This window comes from Gasterosteus aculeatus, chromosome Y, assembly GCF_964276395.1.
Source record: "Gasterosteus aculeatus chromosome Y, fGasAcu3.hap1.1, whole genome shotgun sequence".
In the NCBI taxonomy this organism is placed as follows: Eukaryota; Metazoa; Chordata; class Actinopteri; order Perciformes; family Gasterosteidae; genus Gasterosteus; species Gasterosteus aculeatus.
The window spans coordinates 21,424,458-21,439,018 of record NC_135709.1 but is presented as its reverse complement, the minus strand read 5'-3'; the positions used below and the strand labels follow the sequence as shown (position 1 = coordinate 21,439,018).

Here is a 14,561-nt window from a genome sequence, read left to right as displayed (position 1 = left end):
TCCGTGGCGTTTCTGGCTGACATAACCGCACGTCTCAATGCCTTAAACCAGGGACGTGACCGCATGATCACTGACATGTATGACGCAGTGAAGGCATTTCAAGTGAAGCTGATTTTATGGGAGACACAAATGCACCAGTGCAACTCGCCCCACTTTCCCTGTTGCCAAGTAATGGGGCACAACGGTGTTCCCAAATACGCAAATACGCATCAACTGAGCGCACTGCGCACAGAGTTTGCACGGCGCTTTGGTGATTTTGAGGAACAAAAAAAGAATTTTGAGTTGTTTCGCAACCCATTTGCCGTCGACGTGGAAACTGCACCTGTGCAGATTCAGATGGAGCTGATTGAGCTGCAGTGTAATGGGACACTAAAGACAAAGTAGGACACCGTTTATTCACTCCATTCCCGCAGTAATGTCCCAGCTCCGTCTACATGCGGCTCGAACCCTGTGCATGTTTGGTAGCACATATCTGCGTGAGAAGCTGTTCTCAGTGAAGACAAACAAAACAGCACACAGGAGTCGTCTCACTGATGAGCACCTTCAGTCCATCCTGAGAGTCTCCACAACACGGGACCTCGCGCCAAACATAAACCAACTTGTTGCCAAAAAAAGATGCAAAGCATCCAGCTCTGATAAAATGGCATAAGAGCAAAGAAAACTGAATGAATCGTTATTTGTTATTACTGAAAAGCACACATTTTATTTATATTTCCAGGTTTTGTTTTGTTTTGCAGTATGTTCATATTTCTAACTTGTATAATTTTGACAGGAGATATTTTTATGGAGAGTAAAATCATTTGTGATAAGAAGGTTTTTTTTAAAATAAAATGACAAAAGCAAAGAAACTCAAATGTTTTGATTTGTTATTTTAATGTTTACTTAAAGCACAAGCACTGTCACCATTTTTATTTATGTTTTCAGGCGTTTTTTGCAGCATGTTCATATTTATAACATGTATAATTTAACTGGATATATTTTTATGGAGAGCAAGATATTTTAAGTTAAGTTAAGTTAAGTTTAAGTTTATTTATTGCAGAATAACATTCCTGTCTGTTTGTATTTATATTTATGTTAAAATAAAGTTAGGTAGGTAGCTGTTACTCAAATTGCGAGTTAAGAAAAACAATATTTTGTATTGGATATTAAATCTCAGCGAAAGGCGCCTCACACGCTCCCGTTGGTTCACTCTGACGTCAGTCCTCACCGGGACCCGCCCACTCGCTCGAGTGGCGGCGGTGAATGGTGAGAGATAACCCCCCCCCCCCAGGTCCCCCAACCCCCTTACACACACACAAGGCTGAGCAGCCTCTGGATCTAGATCGTCTCCTTTCCCCGGGCCCCGTTGCACAAAAAAACAAAACTTAACGGGACAACAATGGCGCACGCCTCGGCGGAAGGAACCGTGGGCGCCGGTCATTTAAGGGACCGGGGATCGTTCTCGATGTGACGTTCGCCAGCACGCCGGTGTTGAGTTTATTGTTCCGGTCCTAGACGCGGCTGCGCAGCGATTCTCTGAGAAGATGTTGAGCCGGTTCATGAGCGGCAGCATCAGGAATCTTGAGCGGGAATACAGCTGCACCGTCCGACTGCTGGATGATACGGAATACACGTGCACCATTCAGGTGAGTCACCTGTCGACCAGACGTCCCGCTGCTCGTGTCTACCGGGAGACAATGCATGGATAGGATTATGCGGAGTTTATATTTGTAATTTAAAAATAACGCAAGGCAGGCTTTAAAAAACAAACATGTTTAGGGGACATACCAGGTCCCTCCTGCTCAGGTTGACGGGGTGTCAAAATCGCACCACGCTGAAATACATGACTGAAAGGGCGTTGTGGCAGGATTGTTTTTCTCATGTCATGTTTTTCTCTCTCCTAGTTCCATGTCGCATTACTGCTTGTTGATATTAATTACCAATTATCGAGTGGCGCTTGTGCAACTTCCCATGAACCACTGACATCAATAATGCACATAAGGGATCCTGTCGCTGCACTTGAGAACACACCAAGTTACATTATGTGGCCCTTCCAGGTGTAAGCTGGCAGAACAAATGTGTAGTATAACCACCACTCTGTGGGGGGAAAAACCAATTTACATAGTCAGCAGACATGTATTGCTTGTAAAGATGAAAACAAAGTGAGGTCCCAATAAGATGTGCCCTTTGTCTCTCCACTACAAGCACTGCTTTGATGACTATGCAGTTTTATGTTCATGCTGATTTCCTAAGAAAGCAGATGAGAGGGCCTGTCACTACAAAATCGTCCCCTTTGGGGATGCTGTGTATTTGTAGTTGAGGAGTGTAAGAAAATCCTAAGAGAATTCTCTTACTAGTCAGCAACAGGAAGACCCATTCAATTTTCTCCACAACATACCAAGGGGACATTTAACCTGCAGTCTAAAGCAATTAAACATTAATAAGAGATTTTTGCCTCTTCTGATACTGGTTATCAGCTGTACAGCAATAGCTCCTCTTCTCTCCCGGGAGCAAGCGTGAAATAGATTTTGTAGGATGGTGAGTGAGCGCCCAGGTTGTAAACAGACCTGCGTTTCTGCTTAGTGAGCCGAGCCAGCGATGGACCCGGTCGAGGAGGACTGCGAAGCCAGCGGGTGTGCTGTTTGCGGCAGAGTCGTGTGGTCTAGGTGGCTGACGTCAGCGGGCTGGAAGATGTGGAGGGAAAGCGGAGAATACTCCGCCTGTGCTTTGCCTGTGTGGCTTCCCGACCATCGGTTCGGTGTTACCTGACTGTGGGAGGGAGCATGCTAATCCACCTGAACAACCATGTACGGCTACAGCTTAGTACTCATTTAGTTCAAACTTTGGCTCTTTCTTCCCATCGGAGCTCCTGGCCTGCTAAAAAACCAAAATGACCCAGGATGCCTACTGAGGAACACAAAGGAAGAGGCATAACTAGGTCGTCATTTATTTTTCTCAGACATAAACTACCCAGTTTATGTCTGCTCCTCTTTCTCTTTTTCACCTTCCTATCCTGTTTCACGCGGGGGAGAATCTATTCCCACCAGACCTGTTTCCCTTAACCTGTTTGCTCCAAATTCAGATTTGCTCCTGACTTATGGCCCCGTTCTGTTCTCTGACATTAAATCCTATCGCCTTCCTCCATGACAGAGACATCCCCTCTACATTTATGAAACATCACCCTCAGCACAAATGTCCTCTGCAGAAACTTGCATACAAAATATGCATGTGCTGTTGCTGAGCATTGCATGCTTTCAAGGGCACAAAATGTGTCCATCTTTAAGTTTTGCTTTAATGAATTACAGATCCTCCTGCTATGTTTGGAGGAGGAAACATTGAGCACTCATCATTACACAGACCTGTAGATTTTGCTCTCATCCAGGTTGATGGAAGTGCCCGAATTCCTCTGTTGGCCACAGGCCTCTTCTGCTGCAATTTCAATGCAATGTAACAGCAGAGAGGCAGACTTCAGCGGGTCTGTTATTGGTCGTCGTGGCACAGGGGTTAGAGAAGGTGTCCTGGGAAGCACAAGGTTGTTGGTTCGATTCCAGGCTGCCCCATGTTCCATGTCGAAGTGTCCCTGAGCAAGACACCTAACCCCTAATTGCTCCCCGGGCAAAAATGTGAAAAGCCTTGTGTTTAAAGTGTAATGTAAGTCGCTTTGGATAAAAGCGTCTGCTAAATGACCTGTAATGTAATGTAATGTGTCACGTCTGAATAACAGGTGAATCTCATGTAAAGAAATTACAATATGGCCAAACAAATGCAACAATCAAGTGGATTCCCCTTCTAAAAATACAATACACGCTCTTATTTGTTTGTGGTGTTTAACTCGCTACTCTAGTCTGCGTGGCTGTTGTAGAGTGTGAGGAACCACACGGACCCTGTCCTGAAATACACATATACATACATTACGAAGACACCCTGTCTTTTGTCATCGTGCCTTTAATTAATTACGGCTTCACTGAACGTCTGTCTGCACGGTGACCTGCTCCTTTCCAGCTGCAGAGTTAATGATAGCCTGCACACTGTGAAACGTGTGATTTTATCATAGCGTTCTAATAAGGTGTTTCCTTTTAGGATTTTACAACAACCAGCTTTCAGGTCAATAATCCTCCCTGAAGTAAAAAACAAAACAAACATAAAAAACGATATGTGTGTCATGAAGTGTGCACCAAGATCATTAAAGCCGGTGGAAGACTTTCCTTTCACTGGTGACCAAGGCCGAACCAAATCTCCTTAGGGCTGCTAATATGTCGGTGAGGAGACGACCGGGGGTTGGGAGCCCGTGTGTGTGTGTGTGTGTGGTTGTATTGAGGATACTTTACTCTGAAACATGGGCCCAGGGTCTCAGCTGTTGCTACGGTAACTCCACAGTTACCCTAACACAATGTGAGATCACTCACTGCTCAGGATCCCTCCTTCCAAAAGCCACAAACACTCTGCCTTTCAGCGCTGACGGGAAGTTAATTTATCTCCTGAATGCCATTCGAGGGCAGTGGTGGTGATGTAACTGATGGCACACTCACACCAACTGGGAAAATCTTCTGGGAAACTTTCCTACTGACACACATTCATCTTTTTTTTTATACCTTCTTTGATGTCACTGTCATCATTGATAATCTGCATTTAAAACTCATATGATTATCTAGATGTGTCAAAAAATTGGCAATTGCATTCTTGGCTGGGAATCTTTGAAGTATTTTTGATACTAGTGCAGCTGCAATACCCGAGTGGACGTGCCACAGAATTGAAAGGCACAGGAGTGTTTTTTACACGATGGTAACAACTTTTTCATTTTTCCGCTATGGTGCTTGAGAGAACGAATTTTTGTGTAATTATACATTTTCTCAAAAGAGCAACAATTTGGTTTGAATCCGGACATGTGATCAAACAACGACAAATTCTGCTACCTTTGCAAAGCTGTTGATCCCACCGAGTTACAGGTGCATTTCAGCCGCTGACATTGAATTAGCTCTACATACATTGAATTTCCCTTTTTTAGTGTTCAGAGCCCACACACTGAGTTTCATATGAATGATTAAAATGTGTGCTAGGCCTGAATGTTTCATGAAGAGTAACCTCCGGAGAACGTCACTTGTGTTTACCAGCATCACTGCGCACCAGAACCACGATTGGCTGAACCTGTGGCGCATGGCTGGTTGCGATTAGGGATTACATCACCGTGGCTTCTACCCAGCAGGGCAGGGCGGGACGGCCCCTTGCAGCCCTCTCCGATCGCTCCCGTGGGGATTTGACATGTGGGAGCACTCTCTTGCCAGTTGTACTTTATCACTCACGTCCTTTCTATAAAAATAGGGCTCGTGAATTGTGTCAAGGTTGTAAAGGGCTCATGCTCTTTTGCTGCCTTTCGAATGTGGGTCCTTGATCTTCAGCTATGTGTGTTTTCACTGTGTCTCACACCGCTCTGATACTCCGCCGGGATATTACTGGGGACTCCAAAATTGCTTGACCTGCATTAGCTTACTGGGATTAATGTGGGAGCTTATAGCTGAAGATGAGATGCCAAATGTGTCTTTGCCTATGCACCCATTAAAAGCTCATACAGACACCTTTTCTCTATTTGTCCCACTGCATCGAATCAAAGGTTCAAAATTGTAAATGGACTGTATGACGCTTTTCTAGTCTTTCGACCCCTCAAAGCACTTTCACACTGCATGTCACCTAATTCACCCACTACCAACCGTTCCCACGCGGATGGCGTGAGCTACCGTGCAGGGTGCCCCCTGCCCACCAGGACCCTTATTAATCATTCATACCAATTCATACACTGAAGGCACAGCTTGCGGGAGCCATTTGGGGTTAAGTGTCTCGTCGGAGGACATGTCGACTACTGGAGCCGTCGATTGAACCACCGATTGAATTGATCGGAGGAAAACCATATTCTACTACTACATGAGCAGGGTAGAGCCCCTGAATGTGGTTGCAGAACTTGTCCCTATCATATTCCCCATTGTCTCTTTGTGTGTGGGCTGAATAGAGAGCAGGCAGGCAGTCTGTCAGTGTGTTGGTGGCAGTCTGCTGAGCTCGCCATTGTGTTCTCTGCGATGTATTGTGTGACGGAGAGAAACGCAGCGGGGCCTGGGTTTATTCTCCACCTGGAAGCCTGAATGTTAAACCTCCTCCAAGAGCAGTATATTGTTATTCACAGCACTGTACGCCAAAACCACCAGACACAAAAACAGTTTATGTCCTCGGGCCGTATCTCTGATGAACAGCTAATCAGTCAGCCAGTACCTGAATAGCACCATTACCACTATCTGCACCTTCATCAGTATCCAATGTCGTTGTTGTACGCTCATGTATACATATATCAGCCAATGGTTCACTTTAACACAACATAGCCTGCAGCTAGAGTAATGCAAACAGATTGCACAGCTTGCCAGTGATCTCTATATACTTCAGTGGCTTTATAAATAAGTTAACACGTGCAGTGCAACTCTTGGTGGGGATTGCGAAGGAGAGCCTCGGAAAGCTTAACTCATTTAAATGGGTGAAAAAATGTGTTGCTTTGAACAATTACAGATAACAAAGGGTGTTTTGTAACCTGCAGCTATGATGCACAGGAGTGATGCCCTCAAACTCGCTGGCTCCTCAAGCCAGAGAGTGAATTAGATAAGGACTACCTTCAAACACTGACCTACAAAATGTGTGAGCACAATTTGCTCTCGAACGGCATTTTAATGCAATGGCATTAAATGTTGCAGCTCCACCAACCTGCTGCAGTCCCCCTCCCCTCCCTCCCCCAGCCCATCAGGTGATCATATCACCTTCCCCTCCCCCACCAGCAACGACCCTCTCTATTCTGGAGAGAGACGTTAACCGGCTCTTTAGAAGACTAAATCCCCGTAAGGCAGCCGGTCCGGACTCCGTTTCCCCTCACTCCCTGAAGCATTGTGCTGACCAGCTGTCTCCGGTGTTCACTGACATCTTCAACACCTCCCTGGAGACCTGCCACGTACCAGCCTGCTTCAAGGCCTCCACCATCATCCCTGTCCCCAAGAAGCCCAGGATCACAGGACTCAATGACTACAGGCCCGTCGCCCTGACCTCTGTAGTCATGAAGTCTTTTGAACGGCTAGTCCTGACCCACCTGAAGTCCCTCACCGACCCCCTCCTGGACCCCCTGCAGTTCGCCTACAGAGCCAACAGGTCTGTGGACGATGCTGTCAACATGGCCCTCCACTACATCCTCCAGCATCTGGACTCCCCAGGAACCTACGCCAGGATCCTGTTTGTGGACTTCAGCTCTGCTTTCAACACCATCATCCCGTCTCTGCTGCAGGACAAACTCTCCCAGCTGCACGTGCCCGACTCCACCTGCAAGTGGATCACAGACTTCCTGTCTGACAGGAAGCAGCACGTGAAGCTGGGGAAACATGTCTCAGCCTCTCGGACCATCAGCACCGGTTCCCCCCAAGGCTGCGTTCTTTCCCCTCTGCTCTTCTCCCTGTACACCAACAGCTGCACCTCCAGCCACCAGTCCATCAAGCTCCTGAAGTTTGCGGATGACACCACCCTCATTGGACTAATCTCTGGTGGGGACGAGTCCGCCTACAGGTGGGAGTCTGACCATCTGGTGTCGTGGTGCAGCCAGAACAACCTGGAGCTCAACGCTCTAAAGACAGTGGAGATGGTTGTGGATTTCCGGCGGAGCAGAGCTGAAGAAACTCAACCTGCCAAAGACGATGATGGTCCACTTCTACTCGGCCATCATCGAGTCCATCCTCTGCTCCTCCATCACCGTCTGGTACGCTGCAGCCACAGCCAAGGACAAGGGCAGGCTGCAGCGTGTCCTCCGCTCTGCAGAGAGGGTGATCGGCTGCAATCTGCCGTCCCTGGAGGACTTGTTCGCTTCCAGGTCTCTGAAGCGAGCTAAAAAGATCGCGGCCGACCCCTCCCACCCCGGACAAAAACTGTTTGTGCCCCTTCCATCTGGCAGGAGGCTGAGGTCCATCAGGACTAAGACCTCCCGCCACACCAACAGTTTCTTCCCGTCGGCAGTCGGGCTCATCAACAGAGCCGGTCCCCCACTGACTGACTATAACATTCCACCGGTCACTCCCCTTCACACTGCACATGCCACTTTAACTGCAATTCATCACTTTGTCACTTGTCACTTTGTCTCTTGTCTGTTACTTGTTCGTTAGTGCACTTTATGCTTAATATTTTTCTTTTTAACTTTTTAATATTTACATTTTTTTAACTTTATTCCCTTGTTTTATACTAACCCATAGCCTTATTCTACTAACCCATTGCATTAGCATTTCATTCCACTTTATTTTATTACTTGTACACTGTTGTCTTGTCTGTCTACTGTCGCGCACTAACCGCCAAGACAAATTCCTTGTATGTTTGACATATTTTGGCTAATAAATGTTTCCTGATTCCTGATTCCTGATCAGGCTCAGCAATAAGTGTATCAGGACAAAACAACCCACTTGGCTTATATTGAGTTATGTTTCATAATGAGACACAATATGGTGCAGAGAATTTTCTGTACAGCCGTAATGTTTTGTTTATAGACCATATAGCATGCTCAACCACTTTGCAGACTGCTGCCAATGGAGGGCACGGATGGCTGATTTTATATCAGGGATGTATTTCTAATATGTTTGGAAATAGAGACATTTTACTGGGCTGCTATTGAAAGTCTGACATTTTATTTTTTGTCCCAGCATTTCTACTTGGTCCTCATCACTCTCGTCCAGCTTTTCTTTGTGCAAGAAGCGTCTCTGCTGTATAAGAGAATACAGCCATTGTCTCTCCTTGTACTTCAAGGCCCCTGTGCCTCATGACTAATGAGGAAATGCATGCATTTGCTCGTACTACCACAGTGAAAAACAGCAGAACAACACTTTTGTTGCAAAACGGCAGACGGAAAATTGAGAGATTTGCATGCAATCCGCATTCTATTATCAGCTATGTCTCTCTATTAGCTTTTGTCTCTTTCAGTCCAACAATGTTGTTGCTTGTGAATGATTGTTGGTTGCGCACTCCAATGCAAAAGTTGCTTTGTGATGTAAATTGTAAATAGTGTGGGTGTCCTCGGCTTTCAGGGCAGGTGCTGAGCTTGAATCAGCATGGAGTCGGGACACTTTTGGGCAGTGAAATTGAGAGGAGTGGAGAGGATCTGATCTTCAACTCTCAGTTCAGTCATCCCAGTGAGCATTTTTTAGTTGAAAAGACGTTTAAAAGACGTCTATGCCCGATGTTGAAAAGACTAGCAAAATGGTTTAAAAGTGAGAGTTGTTTCAACGTCTATTCGTAGACGTTGAAAAGACGTCTATGTTTAGACCACATTTCAACGTGATTTTTTAATACGGTAATATTTCTTATTCTCTTGTGTGCTATATCATCATTTTGGAAGTTTAAAAAGAAACTACGTCCACATTTGTAAGTTTACCACTGATACTATAAATCACGTTGAAAACGGGTCTATACGCGAACGTCTTTTCAACGTCTACGAATAGATGTTGAAACAACTTTCACTTTTAAAACATTTTGCATAATTTTTAGCCGGTTGAAAAGACGTTGAAATGTGGTCTGAGACGTTCAGACCTCATTTCAACCCGATTTCAACCATATTTCAACGTTGAAATTACGTCTTGTGCTCACTGGGTATCGTTGCGCCCTTTAAGTTTGATACCCCACAGGGGAGCATTTTTCAAGAGAAAAGGTGAGCGGTTTTATGAGACATATTTCGCCTTTCTCTCTTTTGTCCTCCTACCATTTCTCTCCTTCATCTCGCATAATTCATTCTGCATCTTGTGGTTTTGCTGCACACCGCCCCACTGCAGGGTTTTTTGAGCTAATGATAGCCGTCCCTCCCCTCCTTCTTCCAACTCCCTTTTCCTCCGTCCATGCCTCAGTGTCCCGCCTCTTATCTGTCTTCTCTGCAGAATTACCTACTTAGGATGCTCTGTGGGATCCTGCCTCTGCGAGGACTTTAGGGTTGTCATTGCTGTTAAGAAGCTGATTTGAAGTTATTGTTAGAAAGTGAGGTTTTGAAAATGCTTTTGACAACTAGCTTCCTTTAGTTGACCAGCTCTGCCTTTTATACATATGCACATGTTGGATGTTATTTCAGCAGGTTGAATTATTACTTTAAGTTTATTCATTTGACTGGAATGAGGACTTTGTGTTGGCTGAATAATGTCACAAATGATGTGTTTGGTAAACAGTTACTTAAACAAAGTGCAGTCAGTTCCTACAGTGCTTATGATGAACAGTTAAGCAATGTTGTATTTTGTCCTTATATAATAAAGCACTTTACCACTGTATATACAATTGAATTTAAGAAACTCTAGCTTCTATCTAATGTGCACCTCGCATTGCTGGCACACCATAAGCTCCATAGCGACATCGTCTTTTGACACCTTGCATGTTCAAAACAATATCAATGATAATACCATTGAGACTGGTTCATAATTGTAATGCAGTTTAGGAAGAACAACTGTGCTTTCACACTAATATATTCTATATACCCGTAAGGATAACCTCCTGTGGAGCAACGACAGCTGGCAGGTTGGTGCTGACCATCAGTAAGAAGGTGGTTGATCTTGAGCATTGTATTGAAAGTGCACTCTCACAAATGAGTATCTAGCTCCAAGAGAAATAAGAGATACTGTCATCTTCCCACGGACACGGCTACAGATGCACTGACAAGGGCGTCTTGAGCTGCACTCAGAGAACAAGGTCTGTTCCCTCTCAAGAGGTCTCACTCCTGTTCCCCTTGCTTTCATGCCTCTTCAAAGGAGTCACAATAAACACAGTCTCTTAGGTGTGCCGAGGCAAAGAGTTGAACAAATACGCTTATGGAAATTATGAAAAGAAGGAGAGCTAAAGAGCTTGAAGAGAGCCGTGTGTGTTGGTGCAGTGAAACGTCGAGTCAAGGCGTGCTGGTTGATTGTGGTATTTATAGTTAGAGAAAAATCACCTTGTGAATGTTTAATTCATCCAAGTCTATTTTGCCCACCATTCTGGATCATTTTCGACTGGGTACATAGATGAAAGGCCGACCTGCTTAACGAGAGTAGTTATTTATGTGACGTGAGCAATGTTTGCTTGCTTCATGTCTCCCTGTATATTTGCATGCTGTATTGTGTATCCGTCAATGTTTAATTCCACCTTTTGGATCAAATAAAGGCCTGGCTCCTGTTGTTCAACGTGTGTCTGGGCCTGGAGATTACACTAACAGCTATTCATGCATGCAGTCAGTTTCCTTTTTCTTTGTGTGCGTGTCAGCGCCGCAGTCGCAGGAGACTAGTGACTCCAGAGAGGAGATAGATGAACAAACGCGGGGGACAAAGAGGCCGGCCAGTGGAAATACACAACAAGCCACGGACACAAAGCCAGCTGTCCACTGCAGGTTCTGGGTCATTTCAGAAATTGTATTGATTAAAAACATTGACAGTAATGTTTGCCAATAAAATAGTGTCCTTTTGACATTGTAATAGTATTTATTTTGAATGTGATGATTAGAAGGCCGATTCTCCCATCGCCTCATCAAGTCTTTTATAGCTTTTCTAACATTTACTAGGAGGGAAGGGGTCTAAATTATTGTCTGTTGGATCTTGGACTTCCACCTGATCCTTGTTGTTATGTGCTTCTACAACTATGACTTATAGTTCAGCTCTTTTACCACTTATTTCTGCTTCTACTGAAGTCAAACGTCATCCCCCATCACATAACAAGAGGAAATCGTACACTTTTTCTACACTTCAAAATACACAAGGATTTATTTGATTAGTCATTTTAAAAAATGACTTACTATTTCATCTTAAATGTGATAATTTGATGCTTTTCTTTATTATATGATTCTATACTTATTGTGTTTTTCTGTGAAACTGTTGGAATTGGTAGATTCAGTTGACCAAGATAGATGATTGTTTTCTTTTTAAAATGCTATTAATGAAGATAAACTACACATATCTTTATAATAAAGAGGAGATGGTTGCAGTCCTGACTTTTTACAGACAGAACAAGGAGAATCACATCACATCGTTTCTCCATACCACTCTCGTGGAATTTCTTTCTGAGTCTTTCAAGTCTGTCATTAGCTGGACACATGGAAACCGGCCAGGCTGCCCTGAATGACCAGGATAACCCCTGGTTGTCACACGATATTTCTCCAGTGTCTCCCTCCTTTAGCTCAACCGGTGCTAGAAATCAGTGGAAAACACGGCTGCATTTGTCAATTTTAAAATGACCTCTCGAACATCAATTTTTGATGAATATCAAAATGAATTTGTTGTCAACTGTTCACATGATATGAGCTGTGTTGGTACTGAAAATCTGCTGAATTCAATCAAATACAAACCTCAAACCTGTTTGCCGAGCTCCCCGCCACGTCAGTCTCACAACTCATTTGAAACGGCGGAGTGATTGTTTGCTCCGGGCCTCTGTGTGTGCAGAGCAAGAAGAGAGGAGACACTTCCATAGAGTTTATGTGACATGGAGGATAGTGAAAAACATTCACACGTCTACTCGGTTGTTTCTCTTTGCACAATGTCCCGCAAATAATCAGATGAGGAGAAATATTATAGTTTTGAGCTTGTGAGCTGCGCTAACTGGAATACAATTATGTGTGGATCAATCCAATCAATCCATAAATCAATTAGGTGTCCCGTGAGCTGTAGTTCTGCTGTACTGGTGATGCTGATGGTGAGCTAAGCAGGTACAGGGAATAGACTACGGAGAAGTTGGCCTAGTCACCTCTGCCCACATGCTGCCTTAAGCCCAATGCAAAGCTAATGAATCATGAACACATTCATTATCTGATCTGTTGGGGCCCTGGGTAAAAAAAAGATTCAGTGGTATAACTTAAGATAGATTGCGTTTCTCATTTTGTGTGGCTTTTTTATTGTCCTTCAAGTCAAAGATGTCTGAGGATTTGGTCACAATAAAAAGTAGCTTATCACACCAGGTCTCAGGGGAAATGCCTGGACAGTACTTGACGTTTTGTTTGCCTGGTTTCACTGCTTATAACCTCTCTGTGGGATTCAGCAGCTTCATTGACCACTGCTCTCACCCCTGAGTCCTTAGGGCTTTTCTGAAGCGCCTCTTTTACAGTAGGCATTAACTTGCCTCTATAATTAATGAGGGTTGCCAACTGAAGAGTGGCCGCAGAGCTTTAATGGAAAGAGCCCAGGAGTGCCCTTCAGGACATCCCATTACCCCTCATCTTGTGGGAGCACACTGCGAATGCTGCTGCTAATTTGGTGACGATGCAGTGGTGGCAGTCGAGGCTGAGGAGTGCTGCAGTCTGCAGGACGCACAATCAACCTTGAGATGATTCTTTGCTCCAGCTACGAATCTTCCGTAACGGCTGTCAGTAGATTTTCTTATTCATCATTCAGTCCCCAGACTCTCAGCTTAGTTCTTTGTCATGCAATAGAAGAGAACATGATCTGTACACTGGGACCTCATTAATAAGAAACAAGAGTAAGCAGGTTTGACATTCCTTATTTTAGCCACCAGGAAGTGATGAAACTGTAGGATGATATGGATCATCCTGTTTTATTGTGTTAATTACATCATTGCCTCAGCCAGACGGTTTATTCAAATTGCAAGTGGCTACATAATAGATGAGCGCATACAGGAATGGTGCGTGAAATGCTATTTTTAGATATTACTTCCGTCTTTTACATTAATTCATCGAAAATGTACACCACAGACTTTCCATCAACCAAGGCCATAGTTGTCTTTGTGCTAATTTAGAAAACATCTGCATAATGCTTCACTGGTCTTTTACTGATGTTTGAACTTTCATCCTTTGGAAACTGTAGTGCGGGTAAAATGTGCTTGAGTCTTTGCCAATTGTGTGGAGTCCGTCTTCAATGGTGGAGTAATTACCTGCCAGCTGTCAAGCCCTGTTTGCTTTGAGACAGTTGGCCAGACGTTGCAGTCAATACTTTCCTCTTCATTCATTGCAAACATCACCTAGATTTGATTTATAGCTAAGACCGTTGCCTCTGGGTCAAAGAACAGGAGACAAGTAAAGATGAACGATCAGCAAAATTGTCTTTCTGTGGTTCCTTTGGCCTTTTGTACAGCAAACGTTTGCACTTTTACCGTTTTAACTCTCAGTATATGCTCACTACAACTTCCGAGTAGTATTTTGGCCAGAAACCTTTGCAGGAACTGTGCTGAAATGGCTGAACACCACAGCGTCGTCCTTGGAGACTTGATTTACACTTGTGTTGCACAAGACAACATGGTTTTGGAGCAATCCGCCCTTTTCTGACATAACCGGACAGCTAGCTATCACTAACACAACCTGATGCAAAACTTGCACACAGTTTCTGCTTTAAAAAAAATAACGTGACTTTTTTTTTCCTACAGTGATGGTTATTTATTGTAGTTCTCACAGTGTCCTCAGAACACATGCATTTCGTCTAGACTACATGGGCTCTTCGGCCCGATTTAAACAAGCAGAACATTTTGGGCCAGTAATATACATGCTGCAGATTGCATATGTCCATTGGGACAGTGCTTGGCAAATGTTTCTGCTCTACTTTTCCTCCTCGTGTATTCCACAACACAAATGATTGTGGTTT

The 14,561-nt window shown here is 44.3% G+C and overlaps 1 protein-coding gene across 5 annotated transcripts in view; it reads left to right on the top strand.

The window, feature by feature from the left end:
- The first annotated feature begins 1,286 nt into the window (after positions 1-1,286).
- Positions 1,287-14,561, top strand: part of LOC120812584 (FERM domain-containing protein 5-like) — a 73,137-nt gene continuing 59,862 nt past the window's right edge. For 3 of the 5 annotated variants that reach the window (XM_040168702.2, XM_078097921.1, XM_040168704.2), the window contains exon 1: positions 1,296-1,625. In XM_040168702.2, coding sequence (XP_040024636.1) covers positions 1,524-1,625 — 102 coding nt within the window. In that variant the 5' untranslated portion in view covers positions 1,296-1,523. Of the gene's footprint in view, positions 1,626-14,561 lie in introns of all 5 variants that reach the window. The other 2 variants (XR_013455203.1, XR_005710669.2) reach the window with 1 other exon arrangement.